At 41.1% G+C, this 24,329-nt stretch overlaps 1 protein-coding gene across 9 annotated transcripts in view; it reads right to left on the bottom strand.

Annotated features, from left to right (window-relative positions):
- UTRN (utrophin) overlaps positions 1-24,329 on the bottom strand; it is a 638,628-nt gene that overhangs the window by 524,866 nt on the left and 89,433 nt on the right. For all 9 annotated transcript variants that reach the window (XM_030556487.1, XM_030556489.1, XM_030556490.1 and 6 more), the window contains one exon: positions 17,244-17,305. In XM_030556487.1, coding sequence (XP_030412347.1) covers positions 17,244-17,305 — 62 coding nt within the window. The remainder of the gene's footprint in view (positions 1-17,243; positions 17,306-24,329) is intronic.

The following is a 24,329-nucleotide window of genomic DNA, read 5'->3' as shown; positions in this document are numbered from 1 at the left end:
TTGGGTGCCCAGCTTGAGACACCTAAAGGAGCCTGATTTTTAAAGTGCAAGCACTCAGCAATTCTGAAAACCTGGCTTCTTTAAGGTGACAGTTTAAGCATCCAAAAATTGAGGCAACCAAAAACACTAATGAAATATGAAACTTTAGGCCCACTGTGCGCTGAAAACATTTAACAGACACATTTCCTCTTCTCATGTTACATCTCCGAACCATTCAGGTTCTCTCTGTTGACTGAAATAAAAGACAAAACCAGTCTCGAATATGGCCTAGTGCAGTGGTTCTCAAACTTTCATACGGTGACCCCTTTCACATGGTAGGCCTTGGAGTACGACCCCCCTTATAAATTAAAACACCTTTTTATATATTTTACACCATTGTAAGTGCTGGAGGCAAAGCGGGATTTAGGGTGAAGGCTGACAGCTCGCGTCCCCCCGAGGGGTCCCAACCCCCAGTTTGAGAACCCCTGGCCTAGTGAGAAGTCCCATTGATTACATCTGTCCCATCAGATATTGCTATCAGGTTCATCACTACCGCAGTGGAACATCTTAAAACATTTACTCTGCTCTAGATCAGAAACCAAAAACATAACCTAGATGTTTCTTTTATCCCTACTTTAACGAACAAGAATGGACTTTTTCTATCTTAACTGTACTATAATAATTTCATATCAATGCCACCTTAATCCCACTCCCTCAGGCTGCAAGTTTGATGCTGTACCTCCTTGTAGCTCTCCCCAGAATTTCACCCCACGGTTTCTAAACTTGATCAGATACTCAACAGGTAGCCAGTGAAGTGATGGAAGCACTGGAAGGATGCGTTCTGAATGAAGTGTGCTGTTCAGCAGACAAGTTGCGGGCTGCATGCTTCATCAGGTGGAGTTTGCTTTACAGTCACTAGTTGCATTTTAAGGTATAACACCTCAAATCTGGAGGTCATAAATACATACGTCACTGACTCATTTTACCTCTGACAAGATAGGCCAAAGTCTCTTGGAAAGCTGGGAGTCATTTTGGGTGCTGTTGCTCTCTGGGTATCTAAAATTCAGCAAGATTTTTTTCTAGGCTATAAACCACTTGAAGAATGGTGGTTCAGACATGCTCTCTTGAAGGTGATGTTTTTTTGGCTGATTTTTTAAAAAAAGACTGTTTCCTTTTATGCATAAGCATCATTGCCATCTTGCCTCAGATTAGGCATCTACTTTTCATCCAGGTGCTGTAATAAGAGATACCCAGCTATCTCTTTCCTGCATTTCAAAACATGCATTGCTGGTTTAGAGATAGATGTTGAAGAATGCAGGGAAAGAATGAAGCTTTGCAGAACTCTATAGAGAAGAGTTCCACAAGCAAAGGTGCTGCTGCCTACCACAAACACCCTGGGTACTATTCATCCATAAGGAACAGAACCACCATGCTGTGTTTACTCCTGCCAGGTTTCTGAGCAGAACTTCACAGTAACCAGCGTTAAGTGCAGCAAAGAATTAGAGCAGAACAAGTTTGGCAGTTAATCATATATAGAAGCACCACTCATATTGACATATAACCAGGTTAGCTGAGAACACATGTAGCCTGAGACACCTTTTAACTAGTTTCTCAATTACCTTCTTAGAACTGAGTGACTGGACACAAGCCAGTAATTGTAAGATCAGTTACCTCAAGCATCAGTTTCATGCATACCAGTGAGACTGTTCCCTCTCTAAACAGAGAAGTAGGCATCAGTCTTTGAAAGAAGCCTTCTCTCTCTGTGAGCAGCAAGCCCAGATGCTCTTGGCCATCATTCACCAGCCAGAGCGGATGTATGTCACTGTCAAATAGTGAATCAAATTTCCTTCGGTGTATCTAGGATTACTTGTTGTGCAAATGAGTTGAATTTTCTAAAGGAGGGTGTTGCACCATTAGATCAGTGTGGAGCTATGCTAAGTGTTCCTCATCCCTGAAATTTATATGATATAAAATAAGATCTAGCCCACTGAAAGTTAAGTCATCTTATACTACAAACAGCTCTCAGATAATCCACTTACAACCATAAGTTTCTGCTGCTAGCTTGCAAATCTGTGCAGTTTTATTAGAACAAGTGACATTTGTTGTATTTTGCAATTAAACATCCTTCAGTTTCCATTTAATACTAATAAGAAATATTTCAAATTCAATTATGATGAAATAAGAAAGTTCATGAATTCTCATTAAGAGATTTGCTTTTTCTTGGTTCTTGCTTAGTTTATTTTATGTTACAGGCACTGTGCAATTTATTCTGTTTTTACAACCTCAACTGTTTGCACTCTGTGTGTTTTACTTGTAATGCATGTTAGTTTAAAAACAAAATCAACCCAGAATCATAAAAATCTGTAAACAAAAGCCATTTTAATATATTCAATAAAGTAGTGCCTGGTCACTTTTAGCAGAATTACTTGTAGCAGAGGTCTTAACATGCTTTTCTCATTAAATGAATTGAGGATAGCCTATAATAAAACTATTTTAGTAAGCATGTCAGCATGGGGGGTAAGGAGGCCTGCAGAAATCCAGCCTCTATTAAAATCCTACGCTTACAGAAACAGTCGCAAGAATGGCAGCAACAGAATGAAAGTCATGATCCCCGTCAGCTTCACACTGATGCACCTTAGGGGGCACCAGGGAAATGGTATGCACTGGTAAAGCAAAGGATAATTCTCCACTAGCTACATGGGGGAGACTCAAAACAGGTTCCACTGTTTAAAGCACTGCTGGCAAGAACTATAATAAGCATTAGGTCATCCACAGCCTCATGAAGACCAGTCATTTAGTCATTTTCCCAGATATCCTAAGTTACATTGTGAAAAGATTGGGGATTTTTTAACCTGCAATTATTGTCAAGTTTGAGCACCCTATAAGATGCTAAGTAGTTAAGTCAAAATTGGGACATTCCCATAAAATTATGGCCATGTGTAAACTCTAGTCTTGGAGGCGTGGAGATTAAATCAGAGGGAAAGAGATCAATGTAGTTAATTTAAGTAACTAGAACACAAACTATTTATTTTGTTTTAACTTTAGCATAAACTCTTTGGGAAAAACATCATGAACTTTGCAATTTAGTTGCACTCCTCAATAATATAGGCACCAAATAAACAGCAAAGGTAACTTGATCATGCCCAATGCCAAATCATGAGTCCAGTACATGGGAACTTGACGTGGGAAACAGTTCGGAAAGTGAAAAGGTCATTGTACAACTTAAACTACAGTGTCAACAAATAAAATTTGTTGCAGTTTCCCAATTTTTAAGTGTAGGTCACAACTTTAATTTACAGAAATATTTTTAAGATATGAAAAAGAACTTTTCTCCTTTCTCTTAGTCCTCCAAATACACACACACACACACACACACACACACACACAAAAAGGACAATAGGACCCAACATACATAAACAAAAACAGAATACATTTTTCAGGCCCCAATTTAGCAAAATATGTATGCATGTGATTTATTTAAGCATATCTTAAGTCTTATTCTTTTTAAAAGGACATAAGCCCGTGCTTAAGTCCCCTGTTAAATATACTTAAGTCCTTTGTGGAATTGGCAACTCATTGCCAGCAGCCAAAATCTTCTGGTCATCTTAACAAAAATCAACTAATAGAATTAAACATTAATGTTGATGCTTTTTAAAAAATGAAAACAATCAAATAACCAACTAAGTCTCCAGAAGACAGGTGAAGAGAAAAGCAAGAAAATTCATCGCTGAGCTACAGTGCAAAGTTTAAACAAACAAGATATAGATGACAGATATGGGTTAAACTATTTGTAGAACTGAAGTAGGGAGGTTACTTACCTGTAATTGGAGGTTCTACAAGATGTGTGATCCCTATTTGTATTTCACTGAGGGTTACGCATGCACACCATGCATCTGGCGCTGGAGAAGTTGAAAGTAGCATCAGATGGTCTGCGTGTGCACACTGGCTCACCTCATGCCTCAGTCCGAAGGAATAAAGGGTGGGGCAGACCAACTACCTCTCCACAGTTCCTTCTGTACCATAAATCAGGTAGGATCCAAAGCGGAAGGGGAAGAAGGCAGGTAGTGTAATACAGATAAGGATCACACATTTCGGAGAACCTTCCGTTACCTCCCCTTCTTCTTCAAGTGATCTTCCCTAACGTATTCCACTGACAAGCAGTACCTAAGTAGGAAGAGGGTGTGAGGATATAGATCGGGCTGGCCAAACTGCGGCATGTAAGCCACATACAACTCTTACAATTAAAATGTAGCTCGCAGAGTCCCCTACACTGCTACTCCATTCTTCACCTACAAGACTGAGGTGCGGGGAGCTCAGGGCTTCTGCCCTGAAGCAGAATAGTCAGGCTAGGGGCTTCTGCCCTGCAGGGAAGAGGGTCTTGGGGCTTCTGCCCTGTAAGAAGCAGCTTCCCGGGCTTAGGGCTTCAGTAGGAATGGGGCAAAGCCCCCAGTTCTGGTTGACGTGTCCAGCTCTCGAACTGCTGAAAATTAGCGTATGCAGCTCAGAGGGTCAGTTTAGCCACCCCGATATAGATGGTAGAGCTGAGTGGAGTATCACCATCACAAAGAAGGCATCAGCAGAAGAGTCCTGCACCAGGGCATAGTGTCTTGGAAACATACAAACCAAGTGCCATGTGGATGCTTTACAGATTTCCAGGAGGGGTACCTCCTGAAGAGATGCCATAGTTGTTGCTTGCGCTCTGGTGGAAGGAGCTCTTACTCCATTGAGGGATAGAGCGGAGGGAAAGTTCGATCGCTGATAGAATAGAATGAAGCCTGAGATCCATTTGGAGATTCTCTGGGTAGAAATGATGTGCCCTCTCACTCTTTCAGCTACAGCGATGAATAATCTCAGGGATTTTTTAACTAGTTTTGTTCTCTGCAGGTAAAGGCCAAGAAGGCCTGTCGAACATTGACGGAATGGAGTCTTCGTTTCTCTGCTGAGGCATGCGGTTTTGAGAACACTGAACTTCTAAAACTATTAAAACTGCTAAAACTATTTACAAACTAGATCATTCTTATTTTGTAGAGCAAAGCCAAAGCTGTGGACACTAAAGGTTCCAACTCAGAATAAGCGCAGTGAGAAGGAACTGGAGAGGCAGTCAGTCGACCCTGCCCTTCATCCCCTTAGACAAAGGCACAAGGTGAGCCAGGGCGCATGTGTGGACCAACGGACACTTTTCAAATTCCCCATCTCTGGAAGCATGTTGCGCATGCATAACTGAGTGGAATACAATAGCAATCACCACTCATAAAAAATAAAAGAAAGATACCACCACTGTACTCACAGAATACTAGAAACACTATTGACAGTAATGTTGAAAAGAGAAAAAAGCAAACAAAATATGAAAGCAAACCTCAAACCTAACAAGCAGGTAAGACAAACATGTTGCATCAGAAAAATCAATGATTTATCTGGACACCTGCAAATTTACTGAGCCTGGTCCCACTAAAAGTAAAAAAAGATACCTTATTAATTCTTGATCATTTTTCTTGCCTGGGTTCTTGCATGTATGCTACAGACAAAGATCCTTCCTTTCTTCACCCTCTTGAACTGGATTTTTTAAAGAGTACATAAGAACAGCCCTACTGGGTCAGACCAAAGGTCCATCTAGCCCAGTATCCTGCCTTCCTACAGTGGCCAGTACCAGGTTCCCCAGAGGGAATGAATAGAACAGGTAATCATCAAGTGATCCATCCCCTGTCACTCATTCCCAGCTTCTGGCAAACAGAGACTAGGGACACCATTCCTGCCCATCCTGGCTAATAGCCATTGATAGACCTATCCTCCATGAATTTACCTAGTTCTTTTTTGTGGTCTTGGCCTTCACAACATCCTCTGGAAAGGAGTTCCACAGATTGACTGTGTGTTGTGTGAAGAAATACTTCCTTTTATTTGTTTTACACATGCTGCCTATTAATTTCACATGGTGACCCCTAGTTCTTGCATTATGAGAAGTAGTAAACAACACTTTATCTACTTTCTCTACACCAGTCATGATTTTATAGACCTCTGTCATATCTCACCTTAGCCGTCTGTTTTCCAAGCTGAAAAGTCCCAGTCTTACCAATCTCTCCTCATACGGAAGCCATTCCATACCCCTAATAATTTTTGCTGCCCTTTTCCAAACCTTTTCCCATTCCAATATTTCTTTGTTAAGATGGGCGACACATCTGCACACAGTATTCAAGATGTGGGCATGCCGTGAATTTATATAGAGGCAATATGGTATTTTCTGTCCTATTATCTAGCATTCGGTTTGCTTTTTTGACTACTGTTGCACACTGAGTGGATGTTTTCAGAGAACTATCCACAATGGCTCCAAGATCTCTTTCTTGAGTGGTAACAGCTAATTTAGACATTTTATATGTATAGTTGGGATTATGCTTTCCAATATGCATACTTTGCATTTATCAACACAGAATTCCATCTGCCATTTTGTTGCCCTGTCACACAGTTTTGAGAGATTCTTTTGTAGCTCTTTGTAGTCTGCCTGGGTCTTAAATATCTTTAGTAATTTTGTAACATCTGCAAATTTTGCCGCTTCCCTGTTTACCCCTTTTTCCAGATCATTTATGAATATGTTGAATAGGACTGGTCCCAAAACAGACCCCTGGGGGGCACCATTGTTTACCTCTCTCCATTCTGAAAACTAACCATTTATACCTACCCTCCATTTCCCACCTTTTAACCAGTTACCAATCCATGGGAGCACCTTCCCTCTTCCGTGGCAGCTTACGCTGTGTAAAAGCCTATGGTGAGGGACCTTGTCAAAGGCTTTCTGAAAATGTAAGTACACTATATCCACTGGATCCCCTTGGTCCACATGCTTGTTGACCCCCTCAAAGAATTCTAGTAGATCGGAGAGGCACGATTTCCCTTTACTAAAGCCATGCTAACTCTTCCTCAACAAATTATGTTCATCTATGTGTCCGACAACATTGTTTATTATACTTTCAAACAGTTTGCCCAGTACTGAAGTCAGGCTTACAGGCCTGTAATTGGCATGATCACCTCTGGAGCCCTTTTTCAAAATTGGCATCGCATTAGCTATCCTCCAGTCATCTGGTACAGGAGCTGACTTAAATGATAGGTTACAGATGACAGTTAGTAGTTCTGCAATTTCACATTTGAGTTCCTTCAGAACTCTTGAGTGAATACCATCTGGACCTGGTGACTTACTACTGTTTAGTTTATCAATTTGTTTCAAAACCTCCTCTAGTAACACCTAGATCTGGGAGAGTTCCTCAGATCTGTCACTTAAAAAGAATGGCTCAGGCTTGGGAATCTCTCTCACATCCTCAGCTGTGAAGATTGTTGCAAAGAATTCATTTAGTTTCTCTGCAGTGGCCTTATTGTCCTTGAGTGCTCCTCTAGCACCTCGATTGTCCAGTGGCCGCACTGGTTGTTTAGCAGGCTTCCTCCTTCTGATGTACTTAATTTTTTTTTTTTTTTTTTGCTATTACTTTTTGAGTCTCTGGCTAATTGTTTCTCAAATTCTTTTTTGGCCTTCCTAACTCTATTTCTCTATGCTCCATTCTATTTTCCTCACTAGGATTTAACTTCCACTTTTTAAAGGATGCCTTTTTGACTCTCACTGCTTCTTTTACTTTGTTGTTTATCCACATTAGCCCTTTTTTGGTTCTCTATGTTTTTTAATTTGGGGTATACATTTAAGTTGCGACTCTATTATGGTGCCTTTAAAAAGTTTCCACGCAGTTTGCAGAAATTTCGCTTTTGGTATTGTACCCTTTAATTTCTGTTTAATTCACCTCCTCATTTTTGTGTAGTTGCCCTTTCTGAAATTAAATGCTACAGCGTTGGGTCACTGTGGTGTTTTTCCTGCCACAGGGATATTGAATTTAATTATATTATGGCCACTATTACCAAGCAGTCCAGCTATATCCACCTCTTGGACCAGATCCTGTGCTCCATTTAGGACTAAATCAAGAATTGCCTCTCCTCTTGTGGGTTCCAGGACCAGCTGCTCCAAGACAAAGTTATTTAAGGTGTCAAATAACTAACTATCTCTGCATCTCATTCTGAGGTGACATGTACTCAGTCAATATGGGGACAATTGAACTCCCAAATTATTATTATTAATTATTATTATTGAGTTTTTTATTTTAATAGCATCTCTAATCTCCCTGAGCATTTCACAGTCACTATCACCATCCTGGTCGGTAATATATCCCTACCACTATATTCTTATTATTAGAGCATGGAATTTCTATCCACAGAGATTTTATGGTACAGTTTGATTCATTAACTATTTTTACTTCATTTGATTCTATGCTTTCTTTCACATATAGTGCCACTCCCCCACCAACATGACCTGTTCTATCCTTCCGATACAGTACTACCAGGGTACAAAATATATCCCATTGATTATCCTCATTCCACCAAGTTTCTGTGATGCCTATTATATCAATGTCCTCATTTAATACGAGGCACTCTAGTTCATTTATTTAGACTTCTAGCATTGGTATATAAGCACTTTAAAAACTTGTCTCCTTTTAGCTGTCTGCCATTATATGATCGAATGGGATTCTTTGACTGTTTCTGATCAGACCCTGCTTGTATTTTATCATTTTCCATCTTCTCGTCCTCACTAGGTCATAGAGATTCTCTATTAATAGATCCTCCCCTAAGGGATGTCCGAACAATGTGCTCCTCCGACCTGTCAGCTTTCCCCTGGCTCTTAACATTAAAAAGGTTGTAGATCAGTTTTTAAACTAAGTGCCAGCCATCTGGTTCCATTTCGGTTTAGGTGAGCCCATGCTTCCTCTATAGGCTCCCCTTTCCCAAAAGTTTCCCTAGTTCCTAATAAATCTAAACCCCTCCTCCCTACACCAAACATCTGCATTTTGAATCTCTATTCTCTTGATTTTTTTCCTTAATTAAGTGAAAATATTTCAGTTCAAAATTAAACATATTAAAATCATACTGAATGGGCAGACTATTTCATTTCTAGCTCCTAACTTAGAAGCAAACTAATTGATTCCTATTACTTTTATGCCAAACGCCATTTAGCCTCAGACTATATCATCCAACATATTAAAATTAAAAATTAGGATATGTTTGCATATCAGGATTACTTTACAAAAAAATCATTTTAGAGCATTATTCTGAGCTCTGTTAAGAAGTAGGTAAAAGTAGAAGAAGAAATAAGAACAGACGCAAAAACTGAACCCAAATGTTTTCAAAGGTTTAGATCAGTTCAGACAGATAAATACAGTTTATGCCAATACATGAAATGTTCTGTCCCCAAATTGATGCTGATATTCCACCAATCTGCCAGGCTCTAGCTATCTTGCTGAGCCAGGTTACATCTTTCAGGGTAAATGGAATGCAATTTAGCAAAGGAAAATCTAGACTGAGTTTTGAAAAATGTTTGCTACTGCAACAGTAACAATAATTCGGTTATAGAATATTCTACAAATAAATGAAAAAAGTTTCTTAACTTGAGCCACTCAAAAATTAAACCGGAGAAAGTACTACAGATGTCTTGGATGATATTTCCTTGGACAGACAACATGACTTAACAGATCATTATGATCTCTATTTTTGCCTGATCCATACACTACACATTCCATGATCTCCCTGAATCAGACATATGTAATCCCTTTTGCAATGTCTTTGGCCTGGAGAATCCCGAAATCACGTGAAATTGTAGACAACAGCAGACCCAGGCAACATCATTACACAGATTTATCAGACTTGCCAAGATACTGCAGTGCATTTGGCAAAATATCAAAAAGGTAAGGGGCCCAGGGTTTGTTGTGTGGTAAAACAAACCTTAGATTGGAAGGGAGAAAACCACAAAGCAGTAATGCTGAAAGAGACCTAGAAGTGACTGCAGAAAGAAGATTTCAGTAACTTTTCAGTCTCAAAACAAAATTAATGTCTGATAAGTATGGCAGAAAAAATGTAAAAGGCCAGTGTGATTTTAAGGTGCATTTTAAGACACAAGGGAATAATCTCACAAAACTGGGACCTAAACAGTCCCTCTCTAATAACCCCAGTTCAGCAAAGTGCTTTAGCATATAAACAGCTCTTTAGGAGAGGGACTGATTTGTGTATGTTGTTTTTTCAGTGTTTAACACAACTGGGTGTTAATACAAATATATAAAAATAATAATAGTTGATAACGTAATTATAGGCACGGGCTGATAGCACCATCTATTACAGCTGCCCGCCACTTCCGATACTAAGAACATGGGGTTTCATTTACTTATAACTTAGCCAAACTTTGACCATTTTAGCTGAATTTTTCCATGACAGGTGTCTGTCTCAGATTGACTATTTCTGAGAAGACGACTAAGGAAAATGTGTGTCATCCATGTTAAACAATTCTGGAAACATTCTCTTTTAGAAGCTTAACACCCCTATGCTTTGGAGCAGGAAACTGAAATTTGTCAAGATGACGACCTCTGCATCCGGGATGTACCTTTTGCTATGCATGTGAAAATCCATCCCCCTTCCCCACCTACAGGGTTCAACCCAGGGCCTTGATCTCTTGCAAGCTCGCTCAGAGGTCCTCACCTGCCATAAGGGGTTTCCTCCCCATCAGCATTCCATCTTGGCACCAGCAGAGGGGAAAGATGGCAGAAAAGGGGTGGAGGGTTCCCTCTCAGGCCTCCTTAGTAAGGGACTCTGAGGGGGACAGCACCAACCCCCACTGCTGCCAGAGGCTGCTCAGCCAGCTTCACCCACCTTCTCAGGGGGTGCAGAAGCAGCCCTAGTGGTTGTTCTCCTAGATTACTTTCACAGGAGGCCTAGTTCGAGGAGGGAGATATGTTGTGTCCACGATTTGTGGAGGCTTTCCCCCGGTAACCAGTACACAGTCCTCCGTGGTGTTGATGGAGGGTTAGCCAGTGGGGTTGGGTCCAGGGGGCAATGGGATCGGGACTGGGGGAGAAGGGGGGAAGATGGGCAACAGAGACAGGGCTGTTCTTCTCCAGAGATAGGCCCCAGATGTCACAGCAGCCTCCTCTTCCACAGACACTCCCTAATGGCTTATCAGCAGCAGGATCCGTTCACTCAGCTGGATGCGAGGATGGGACCATCCCCAGCACCCAAGCGAGACTGTCAGCTGGTGCTGGTGGAGGAGAGGGAACTTGGCAGGTAGGATCGCCAGCAGAGGCAAGGCCAGCATCCCTCCAGACATGCCCCAAAGCCCAGCACGGGGAGCACTGCGCCTTTCCCTGATGAGAAGTGGACCCAACAGGGCATCCTAGTTGGGAACCAGGAAGGACGTTCCAAGCTACCCATGCACCGCCACCAGTAAGTGAATGGGGACTTGCCGGCAGAAGAGAAGCCATGCCTCCTGGTCAGGGTGGGGAGAAGGCTGCGGTGGCAGTAGTAGCGGGTGCAGGGACCACAGCAGATGGTTTTGGGATGGCAGGTGGAACAGCCACCTGCAGGTTGGCCCGGGGTGTTGAGTAGCCAATGGCCCTAGAGCTGGTGGGTGACAGGGAGCTGCAACCAATGGCAGGGCTGCGGCAGTAGTGGGTGCCGCCACAGAAGGAGCCTTCTGGGCAGGGTTCTTCCCCTTTTTCCTGTCCTGGCCCTTTCTGTCAGCTATGGGAGCTCCCTTGATGGCAATGGGAGTTTTGGCAGTTTTGTCCCTTCTTCTGCCTGCTGCTGCCACTGCCCAGCAGCAATGCTGATGGTATCAGCAGTGATGCTAGTGGTGGGTTGCCACAGGGGCAGATAGGGAAGAAAGCACCATGGATTTGATTTAAATCACTTGTCAAGAAGACTCAATTTAATCATGGATTTCTACATAAAAGTGCATTCTGGAATATGCTGCTCAAACAGTTTCACTTTTGTTTCTACTGCCTGTCCCTCCCTTCTCACATTTAGCTCCAGACTTCTTGTCCAGATCTATTCTGCCCCCAACAATCTTCTATTCATTGAACTTTTTGAAAGTATGCACTTTTCGAGAGAGACAGGTAAGGGATTGACTCTGTGCACACAAATTTGCAGAGGGACAATAGGGTTGAGGTCTGTTATTTCTCACCTCTCTATATTATTTATTTTAAAACATTTTTGCTGTTAACAAGCATGTTATCTGTGGAGACACAAATCCAGTTTGAGAACTGCAAAACTAAGCATCTCTGATGCTATCTTCTAGACTGAGCACTGAGCCCCATTAGGCAGATAGAAAGATTTACCTAAATAATCTATACAGAAGCCTGTGGAACTCTGTAAGATTGGGTCCCTAATCCATGAACTATTGGAACTCATTTACATAACGTTTCTTAAACATTACATGGATATATCATCTCATACTATAGAATTAGAATTTATAATCCCTATTCCATGATGAGATATCTTTGAGCTATAATCTTTAGATCGATTGTTTTGATAAAATGCTTTTTGAGGTAAAAAAGCATTTAAATTAAAAAAATCCTCTTTAAATAAAAAATCCAATTTTTATTTAAATCGTTGATTTTTATTCACCCTAGGATAGCCAAGATGGGGCAACAACAAAGGTCAGGGGTCCCCTTCCTCAGCCCCCAGCCCCACCCAATGCAAAGCTGCTAGAGAGGACAACTCGCACGTGGCCTGCTCAGAGTCCACCTTCAAAGTCAGATGATGGGAACAGCCAACCAGTGGAGAGAAGAAATAAAGGGAAACATGGGGGTAGGGAAAATAGAGGCTGACTGCTCCTCCCCACTAGGCTATGTAGGATGCAGGAGGTGGGAAGGCACAAACAAAACAGGAAGGGTTAACCAAACAAAGGAAGGAGGGCGAGGGGCACAATAGGCAGTGTGTGGGGGAGCACCAGCTCCTTCAGGAGAGGGGCAGCAGTGAAGGGGGGATGAAATGGAAGTGCAGAAAGTGCGCAAGTGCATGGGGCAAACAGGGCCAGACAGGGCAGAAGACAAAACAGTAAGCAGAAGGGATCTGGTTATGGGACAAACAACAAAAGCTGTGGCTTGGGCAAGCTAAGGAAGGCAGGTAAACAAAGAACAAGGTTGGCCCAGCAGGGCCAGGGGAGGCAGGCAAAGAGAAAGCAAAGCGGGCACCAGGCAGGACAGGGGAGGTAAGCAAACAAACAGCAAAAAAGCAGGAAAGACCAAGCAGGGCAGAGGAAGTATATAGCAAACGGCAAAGAGGTAAAGAGGTAAGGGAGAATCAGGTAACAAGCAAGTCACCAGCAGAGAGGAGGGGGACCACATGAGACAGGGGGAGCAGCGAGCTGCCGGGGAAACCGAGACCATGCAAAACAGAGGGCTCCAAACCATGAGTGCTGAGCAGTCACCGCTGCAATTGAAATCTATGGGAGATGAGCTTTGAGTACTGTAAGTACTATGAAAAATCAGGTCCTACATGTCTCAAGTTGGGAACCCCAAATTTTTGACCTAAGATCTGAGTCTGTTTCCCCATCTATGAAATGGAGATAATATTACACACACACAAAGAACAGGTGTACTTGTGGCACCTTAGAGACTAACAAGTTTATTTCAGCATAAGCTTTCGTGGGCTACAGCTCACTTCTTCGGATGCATAGAGATATTTATACATACAGGGAACATGAAAAGGTGGAAGTACGCATACCAACTGGAAGAGGCCAATCAATTGAGATGAGCTATCATCAGCAGAAGGAAAAAAACACACACAATCTCACAGGGGTACAGTGAAAATAAATTCATTAACATGTGTGAAGCACTCAGACTCTAATGAATGCCAGAGAAAAGTCCATAAGGAAATTAATAATTCAGTCTTCAGAGCAGGGTTTGAATAGGGTGCAGTAAACAACTGGGGCCACACAGAACAAAATATTCAATAGCGGCTCATTAACTGAACTTCATTCATTTTGCGTACTGCATGAGGCAGGGATCCTGTGGAAAAAACAGTATGTGATCATGTAATTAAAGACTGTATCATAATGCAATCACATGGGGAAGGGGGAATTAATGTGGCACAGGTAATCTTAATTCTGGCACTTCCTAATTTCCGAGTGCTTGACTTTGCAACCCTAATAATGTTCTTTTAATGTAGTTTTTTCATGTGTTAATTAGAAGTATAGATTAAATTAGAGGTGACAGAAGGAGAAGGGGGAAGGACAGGATAGGAGGTAACAATTGTTTGAAGAGCACATATTTCAAGAACAAACATTTACACACAAGTATAACTCTGAGTAGCAGTATGCAATTAAAAAAATAAACATTTTCCAGATATTCACTGTAAACCTTCCTGACAATCAGTTACATTATTTTGTGGAATAGTCTCTTTAGGAAAGTGGCAGAAGTCCTACAACCTGTCTCTTAACAGTAGATTGGACAACACAATAGAAAGTGAATATTAAGGGGCAAATTCCTCTGGCTTAGTTGTGTTGGTTTGCAGCTTTCCAGCATTTTTGCAATTTATAATTGTTTGTATATTTAGCTTTTATATTGGACACATACTAATATGGTGGAGTATTTTTCTTACAGTACCTGTAAGTGTACAATTTTAAAAGTATATAGATTTTTTTAATTAGTTGGATGATCTTCCTATGGTGCCAGCTTCATAGACTTGCTGAAGTCAGATGAAGCTGAGCATACTACAGCTTTCAATAGGTTGAGGTTTAGCAAAGTAAATTAACTGCCTTCTTTAACACTTAATTTTTTTTATAAAAAGGCAAGTTACTTCCAAATAGTTTATGTACAATTGGGGTGTTATTAAACTGCCAATGGAATTCTTACAGTGACTGACGAGACACGAGAAAGACATTGTTCTATACTGTACAGAAGATTCTTAGACTATGTCCAATTGGTTTAATTAAAGTTCAAGCAATTTTTAAAGTGCATGAAATTATAGAGGCTATGAAACTGAGATATAATATTTTGTTTCTCTGTACATTAAATTGTGTTATACAGCAAGTACCGCATAAATTATTTTCCACTCATTTATACATTCAAAAACGAAGGGCAATTACAGTACAATTAATGTTCAAGTTCCTAGAGCCTGAACTTCGAAACTCTTTATAAATGGATATAAAACTAAGAAATTGCTTATTTCTGTCCGTCCCTAATGCAGGTTCGGTGAATTGTTTGATTGAGAGAGGAAAATCAACACCAGACAAATGTAAACTTCAAAACATCACGTGGCCATTTATTAACGGGGAGAAAATCACAACTTGGACTGTGGAGGAGCGACAATTTCCTGTGATATAAGCTACATAAACCTATCCAATTTCTCTCATCTCCATTTCTCTATCATGAGAGGTGTTCCAATTAACCCAGCTGTGACTTGTAGAAATTACATTTTAAGCAGCCAAAATGATTTCATAAACACATTTTGAGGAGACTGCTTTCAACTACTAAGTATTCCTGTTTAATTTCCTTAGGTTTTTAAAACTATAAGGAACTAAGCTTTCTATTATATATATTATCTTTCTACCTACACCTTTTATCATGCTCATCACCACTGTATCCAAGTGCATTAATCTTCCTAAGCCAGTGCCCTTCCTGTGCAAAGTAGTGCTTGAGCTGAAAATGAAAAAAGTATTAGAAGTGCATCATACAGGTGATCACTTTACGCCCTAGAGTACAAATCTTCTAACCATTAACTTAGCTTGCATAACTTCATGTATTATTAATGAATGAGTCACGAAATTGCCAAGATCCTTCTAAATCCAGCCATAGTATTAGACTCTACTTCCCGTGAAAGAGAATCCAACAGGTAGAATGTGTTGTGTGAAGTGCATATTTTTTATTAAGGATTTAGAAGGATCTTGGCAATTTCGTGACTCATTCATTAATATATATATACATATATATATTACACACACACACATACATATATATACACACACACGTATACACACACACACAAATAAAAACAGCCCTTAATTTCATTGCTTGAAACTCTAAATTGCACTTACCAATGTCATACCAAAAATTGTATCTCGAGATGAATAAATAGAAAACTCTTGACCTTTCACTTGAATTGTGATATGCTAATGCAATAACATTGTCAGTTTTTCTATTTATATGCTGATTGGGGCCCAAAGTAGGGAGAAAAATAACATCATGCTTCAAGTTTCTCTCAATTTGTTTTTGCTTTTTCAGAACATTTTTCTCTTTGATCATTAAGCAGCATTGAGAAGGATGTGTCTGGCATGATCAACTTATACACTCTTCTCTCCATACTAAAACACTGGCCAAGACTACCTTGGCTAAAAGCTAAGAATCTCAGCTATCCAGCAAAATGAACCATCAGATCAAAATGAATAAAATCATGCCAACCTTGCATTTAAACAATATACTTTAAGTTGGAGAGCCAAGGGGAGGGTAATCAAACCTCTGCGTTCTGCAGACCAAGCTATAGCTTTGAGAAGTCTATATTATCACTTCCCGTAACAGTGTCACAAAGGTTTTTAAATTTGTCTCCTCGTACTTGTCCTCAAACATTGGACTTCACATGCATGTACCTTTCCATTAAGTGAGGCACCCACACTAGCTGTTGTATTTTCAGTAGCCTTTCTGGTCCAGAAAGATATGTTCTTCACTTGAGGCTAACCAGGGTTCCTCTCTTCATGCTATTAACTAGGAAATAATCCCATGGCCATTGTGTTCCATCTTCAGTAATCAGCAGAGTGGCATAAAGGGAGGTTTAAAATAGCTATTTTTCTTCCCTGTGCAATGCTACAACTTCTTTTCCCAGCCCACAATAAGAAGCAATGTCCTCAATAGGTTTTAAGTCACAGGAAAGTTCGTGTGAAAGCAAAGAAGTGTGCAAAAATGAATGAACAGTTATTCACCAGTTTATAACCAAGACTCAAACTGGAAGCACTTTGTGAAGCAGAGTGAAGGTTCACCGAATATTGTGTATGAGCAGAATTGACTTAGCATCAACATAGTGGAGGCTAGTTATTAGAATCCACTCTAATACACTCAAGATATTGTATACAGAGTAAACTCCAGCAGGACAACTATGAACTGAACAGACACTGCCTGCAGAAAACTGTAGTTCTTAACACCTGTTGAATATAAGTGTCTCTCACAAACTAACAAGAGTATAGTGCTGCAATATTTTTGAGGGGATACAGTGTGTTTATTTGCCGGGGGGTGAGGGGGGACACATTACCAATATTTTACTTAAAAAACATATTTTGCCATTATACACTTTACTATGTTTTTGAGACAGTTCTTCAAAATTTTGATCCAAGTACATTTAGTAAAATGCTAAAAGCCCTGAAACAAAATATGGTACCTAGAGCTGACATTTATTTCGTTCCTACTGGAATTTTTGAAAATTATTTCTACCTTGGAAAAGCGAGCATTAATCCATTTTGTAAAGGTCTTCTTCTGTACATCATTGTGTTCATCTAGAGAGAAAAGAAGGAAGGGGGAAAGACAATGAGTGAACATTTATTCTTTAAAATTCCCCAAATAAGAATACCACCTCAATCCTGGGGTGTTTGAGAGAGAGCACATTTCAAACAAAACAATCCCAGCCTCACTGTGAAGAACTTGCTGGCTACTTTGCAGATAGAATTGCTCAGATTCAGACCAAACCTCCTGCATCCAGGATACAGGGCAATGTCATGACTCTAAGACAGCAATTGTGGAATCTACTGTGTTCAAGTTACAACCAGTGACAGTGTATTTCTGGGGGCACTTTGAGCCTTTACCTATGCATTTAACTCACATCCCTCCTGGCTGCTAGGCTGTGTTTCAGATTCAGACTTTTTACACTTATCTATGTCTTTGTCACCACAAGTTCAGACTAACACCACACTATTTTGAGCTACACATTGAGCCTATTCAGAAGATTAAATTCATCCAAAGCATAGCAGCCTTTTAAATATAACTGTCTCACATTGGACACAGAACCCTGATGATGCAAAAGCTGCACTGGCTGCCTATCAGCATCTGAGTGGAGTTGGTTTTGATCCGTTAAAGCCTTAAATGTTTGGGGACCTAATTACTTAAAACACCATCCCTCTCCCCATGCCACATTGCCACAGTTCTGATTAATACAGCCACTTGAAATGGCACTCCCGGGACATTATAGAGAAGAGGAAGCTGCCAGCCTCACATTCTTCACCAGGGCCCCTTGACTCAAAAACCTTTCCTCTATGGTCCTCCAGGGCCCAGATATACTGATAAAGCTTATCTATTTTTCAGACATTTGCTGAGAAGACAGAATAAGGGTTGGATGAGGTTATTTATTACCATGAGATAATCAAGTTTGGGGGCTGGAAGTGAGATAGGGACTGTATGGGTTTAAGCATTTCATATTAATTTTGGAGATTAATATGAACATAAAGCCTTGTAGGGGTGCCAAAATATTGGGATGGACACTTCTATCATCTGTGTTTAATAACACAAAAATAAATAGATAAATGATAGATTAGATGAAGACTGAAATATTGAGCATCATCCACTAATCTCCATCCCCCTACAAAGACTCCCTCGATATGCATGTAGAACATATCTTCTCATGGGCACGATCTGACTTTTTGCATTCCTAAGCCTTTGAGAGAACCAACACAAATAATTTAAACCAATATTTGTAGTTTTATGTTAACTTGGTTACCACTGAAAAATAATAAATCAGGATTATTAATAATGTTTGCAAAAATAAAAAAGTCTCAATGATCACGTAAACCAACAATGATTAGGAAACAAATGAAACTGCATTTGCAGTGAACTGATCTGACCTTCACCACCATAACCCCATACACGGATAGGCACACTCTGACACCTCACCAGGAGTTTACAATTAGTGTTATCCCAGCAAAGCTTTGCTCCATAGTTTTGTTTTCCCCTTCTCCCCCTTCCCCCCGCCACCCGCCAGTTTTCAGACCCAAGGGCTGAAGTACTATCTAGGCATTTATACTACATTCACCACTGTGGTATCTGGGCCAAGGATTGTGCAGACAACACAAGCTACTGGACTAGCAGACTTTCATTTTACTTTAAATGGGAAGCCCTTATTTTTTCAGCCTCTGACAAAGTGTCAAAAATGCACACTCTCACTCCAATCCTTTGTTTTAGGTATTTTCTACCTATCCATCAAGGAATTTATGTGACCTCATCAATTTAACAACTAAGCATTCTTGCAACACAAAAAGTCACATTTACTTTAAGATTTTGCAAAGCATTCTGCTCACTTTCAGAACCTGGGGATGTTAATTTCCGAGCTTTATAAATCAAATATAAAAGTGTGGCCCGGATGGGAAAGTAGCATTTTAGTAATTAGGGATTATAGTTAATATGAGGTTGCATCTACCGTTCAGTTATAAATCTCCAGGAAGAGAATTTCCCATCTGAAACTCTGATGTACTATTAACTAGAAAGCAGGGGTCGGCAACCTTTCAGAAGTGGTGTGCCAAGTCTTCATTAATTCACTCTAAGGTTTTGCGTGCCAATAATACATTTTAATGTTTTTAGGTCTCTTTCTATAAATCTATAATATATAACTGAACTATTGTTGTATGTAAAGTAAATAAGGTTTTTAAAATGTTTAAGAAACTTAATTTAAAATTAAATTAACGTCCAGAGCCTCCCAGACTGGTGGCCAGGACCCGGGCAGTGAGAGCGTCACCAAAAATCAGCTCGCATGCCGCCTTTAGCACGCCTGCCATAGCTTCCTACCCCTGAACTAGAGCAACATACACAATGCCCAATTAATTGTATGTCGATTTCTACCTGTCTGTAAAGGTAACTACCAGAGACTGACATTATGACACAGATGACAAACTGTATATGTTTGACCATATAAAATATTACCATTCAGTGAAGTGCATGACATAAAGTTAAGATTTTCAGCCACAGACCTATAAAATTCTCTCAAAAAGGTACTGAAATAAGCAAACATTATGAACCAAAATGATGTTCTCAGTAATACATGTGCAACCCCAAAGTCAATGGGGTTGCATAACGATAGTACAGAATCTGGCACATAACTCACTCCATTATTACATAAATCATTCCCTCGGTTAGTTTCTTACTTGTTAGCCCTGCCCTCAGACATTTAATGAACTTTCAACAGTTAGTGGCGGACGTTAACCAGAGGCTCTAAACGGGGGTCCGCAGCCCAACCAGTCCTTTCAAGGGTCCACGGGACCCTGTGGCTGAAACCCAGAGCCCTGAGCCACAGCACCCCCCACAGGGACATAAGCAGAAGCTGCAGAATCCTGGAGCCTAAACGCTCCCTGCAGGGCAGAAGCCCTGAGCCCATAGGGTGGAGTTTAGGGGACATACTGAGAGATGACTTCCCCAACTGCAGTGCTTTACCCATAGAGGAGCAGTTCCACACACATACTTCCTCCTCTCCTTCTGCCCCCAAGGCCCTGCCTCATGTCCAGGTTGGAGGTGGGGAGCTGGGAAGTACAGGCAGCTGCTGCTCTGGCTGGTGCCATGGAATGGGCAGCCGCAGTGCCCCCTCCCCACCACCCCATCTCCTGCTAGTGCCTGGGCTTGCAGCTCTGCCTCAGCTCCCAGCCCCTTTTGACTGCTCATGCAGCCAGTAAGAGGAGAGCTGCCCAGGCGGTGGCCCTGGCCCCAGGGCCAGCAGAGCCCTCAGAGAGCAGCGACCACAGTGGGGGCCCCCTCCCAGCACACAGCCCCTAACTACTACCTCTCTGCACCCTGATCTACCCGCCTGCCAGCAAACAGTCCTAGATATCCCTCTCCCTGCACCAAGTTACCCCCTGCCTGCACACTGAGCTACCTTCCCGCCTGCACACAAACATCTATCCTGCACTTTGAGCTACCTCTCTGCCTGCGCACAGTCCCTAACTACCCCCTGCCTGCACTCTGCGTGGTTTCAAAAACTTCTTGAGCTGAGTCCCTCCTCCCCTTTTCAGTTACAATTTTTGCTTCTGACCCCTGTCTCCCACAACCCAGACAGGCTGGGTGGCCTGCTGAGGTGAGTCAGAGTGTGGAGATGGCACGCTCTCCCTGAACACCACTGTGCAGAGCCGGCCTGAGCCCTGACAGCCCCTGCCCCCACCAAAACAGAAGTAAAACTGTGCCCTGTCCCCTGCTGGGCCCCTGAATGTGTAATAAAAGGGGAAGGGGTTCAGAAAGAAAAAGGTTGAAAACCCCTGCCATTAACAATAGTAAAAAAACATTTTCAAACTCTAACAAAGAGAAAAGAAAAAAGGATTTTGTACCATGTTGTGTAACAGAAGTACGTTTGTGTCACTTGAGTGCATTCATAACAAATGTCTCTGAGATCAAATGCCAGAGCTTCATTCTGGTGTTTAATCACTTACAGAAGTCACTGGCAGCCTTGCGTATTCCTCCACCATGAACATTATCCTTTGAGTTGATCAGGACTTTCATATTCCAGCTCTGTTCCAGTTTTCAGCTTTATGTCTCCTTTTTGTTCCTGAACACACTATTCATATGGATATACATATAGGGGGAGACCTCACTGAGTTGTGGTTTGCCCTTCGCTTAAGCTCTGTTTCTAGAAGTCATCTTTAAAACCAGCCTCCTCCTTTTACCATTTACATTATACTTGCACTATACAGGGGTTTTTTTTTTACTTAAATCCTGAAAGACAAAAAGTTGGAAAAGCACATTTTTGTCATGAAAAGGGCACTAGGGAGGTTTTATGGGCCAGATCAGACAGTTTCACTGCCTTGTGTGTCAACCAGTCCAGCAAGAGTCAACACTCATCTAAGTCAGCCTTAAATTTGCCTTGCTCCCTTTGTTTAAACTTCTAATTTTCTACAAAGAAGGAATTTAGAAATAAAATAAGGAATTAGCCTCTGGGTTTTCAATTATGGTCCTAGGAATGTAACAAAATTAGAAATGCCTACTTGTCTAGCCTTGGGGTACATACACTGTATTTGTGATAAATATCTCCCCACATCACACCAGTATGAGTTTACAGAAGAAAGGGAAAAAGAGCTCAGTTTTTCTGAGCAGGAAAAGCATTTAGCATTTATAATTTAAGTGTACTTAAAAATAGAGATTTACTCACATATGAAATCTGTGTCTATTATTTACAAACAAACAGACACTACTTAAGTGTTCACTTTCAATTAATGGAGTAATAAAAGTCAAACTAAAAATGCTGTAAGTATGGTAGGATTTCATACAGTGGCTAGGCACAAGCAACCCTGATGCTGATGAAGGCCTCTGGGCATTACCATATATAATTACTGAATAATCATCTTAATGACTGTCACTGTTTAAAAAGATAAACTTAAGATTATTAAGCAAATCCCCTCCCTTCTCAAATACGATCAAGGAGTGAATCGCTCAAGGGTTATGTAATAGTATTTGTAACCTTTCACCTCCATATTGTAAGTCTGCATTTCACCCAGGTCAATGACCACAAGTCTTACCACCTTCTGACGCTTTGATTGTCCATGTGAGAAGAGCTGGGGGTCTCAGTCCAGGTCTTAAGGTACAAGTATCTACATGCCAAAACTGGTATCCTTGTTGGCAGTGTCATTAGAGAAGCCAAGAATCAGCTGAGGATGAATACTAACCCCCGACACGTTGAGGCAGTCAGTGCAGGTTAGGATAGAGAAATATGGTTGGGGCATGAGGGGAGGAAGCTGATAGGAAAGGAGGAAGTAATGGTCAATTGACAACAATTTAAATTTTTAGAAGGTCAGCCAGAACTGTGGTTCTTTAACATCATGGGCCAAATCCCACCTCACAATGAAGACAAACTTTGGTCATTGACTTCAATGGGATCTGTGTCTGGCCACTCATCTCTCTGAAAGGCCTTGTCTGTATTGGGAATCTGCCCCAAAATTCAGTCATCAGTGGCTAGCTACTAATGTAGTTGCACTGGTACACTCTACTACTGAAGAAAGGCAAAACTAAAAAGGCAGGGTAATAACTCCACCAGTGCAAGTAACGATGGTGCCTGTCTGCACTGGGGCTTGCACCGACACAGTTACTTCAATGACTGTAACTGTGGTAAAACCTCCATGTAGGCAAGGCTAAGGAATACAGGATACATCCTCTTGAAACAAAATTACACCTCACTTGTTAACTATTTCTTAGGGTAGATGACATCAGAAAAAACACCCGAGAGGAGTCATCAAGGACTCCTGTGACTCTCATGAGAGCATGCTGCAAGCCTCTGAGCTAACAGTATTTGTTTGACAAGATACAAAGTTTACCTGGAAACCAGTGTCCCAACTGCTAAAATGAGATACTAAAATAAATTATTTCCATACCTCCCAGCAAAAATATTCTGACATGCCATGTTGCCCGTCTCCACACATAAAAATGAAATTTAAAAAGAAACTAAAGAGCGCACAAGGCTCGCAGACACACCAATGATACTGTGATATCAGACAATAGGCCCTTTTCAGACACCTACACATATCAGTCAGTTACTGCATTGTTTTTACACAATGACAATGCAGAACAAAAAATTCCAGGCACAGTGTCATAACACCAACAAAGTACCCACTGTAGGTGGCAGGTGGTTAGGAATCCAGGGCTGTTCTATTGACTTATGTAGGGCCCGGGGCTAAAATCTTGCATTACGATTCCAGATTGTTACATAGGTTCAAAGAGGAGCAGGGAGAGCAAGCAGGAGACACAGATGAAGGTTAGAGTACAAGGAAGGTCCAATGGTTAGGGCACTAGATCAAGACTTGGGAGAGCTGGGCTAAAGTTATTGATCTATCACTGACTTCCTGTGTGATCTTCAGCAAGTCACTTGACTCTCTCAGTGCTGAGGTTGAAAAGGGGACAATTAACTGGCTACAGAGATACGAAAAAGGTAACTATGAATTAGATTTGCATAATGGACAGTGAAGGTGTTTACATTTCTGAGGGAGGTTACATTAATATTATAATTGTTTTCCACACATTCAGGTGGCCATGTGCTACCTTTTTCCCTTTTTAATCTCTCTAATTTAGGAATTATTAGGCTCACTTGCATTCATGGAGATAACTCACCAGTTTTAAGATCAGAAGGGATGATTATAGTCACCTAGTCTACTCTCCTGCATAACACAAGCCATAAAATTTCACCATGTAACTCCCACATAAAGACCACCTGTGTACCAGAATGAAAAGACATCCAACTGATGTTGATTAAGAGCTGAGAAAAATATAGCAGTAGAGATATTGTTAAGGGGCAGAGGAAGGCCAGGCAGGCAAATGAGGACTATAATTTGTAGATTTCCCGATACATCTCAGCTGTCAGTAAGATGTCCAGGTGAAAAACCATTAGTTATGGCAACAAAAAAAGGTTACAAATCCAGTGGACAATATCAAGAACCACCAATGATCCAGGCACTCGATAGACTGTTCAACATTTCAAGGGCGAAAATGACTGGAGATATGCAGACCCATATCTCCAATTATTCTGCAATCTTTACTACATCTTGTAACTTTTCAAAAAGTAAATTTTGT

Source organism: Gopherus evgoodei, chromosome 3 (genome assembly GCF_007399415.2).
Source record: "Gopherus evgoodei ecotype Sinaloan lineage chromosome 3, rGopEvg1_v1.p, whole genome shotgun sequence".
NCBI lineage: Eukaryota > Metazoa > Chordata > Testudines > Testudinidae > Gopherus > Gopherus evgoodei.
This window is presented reverse-complemented; position numbering and strand designations above follow the sequence as displayed.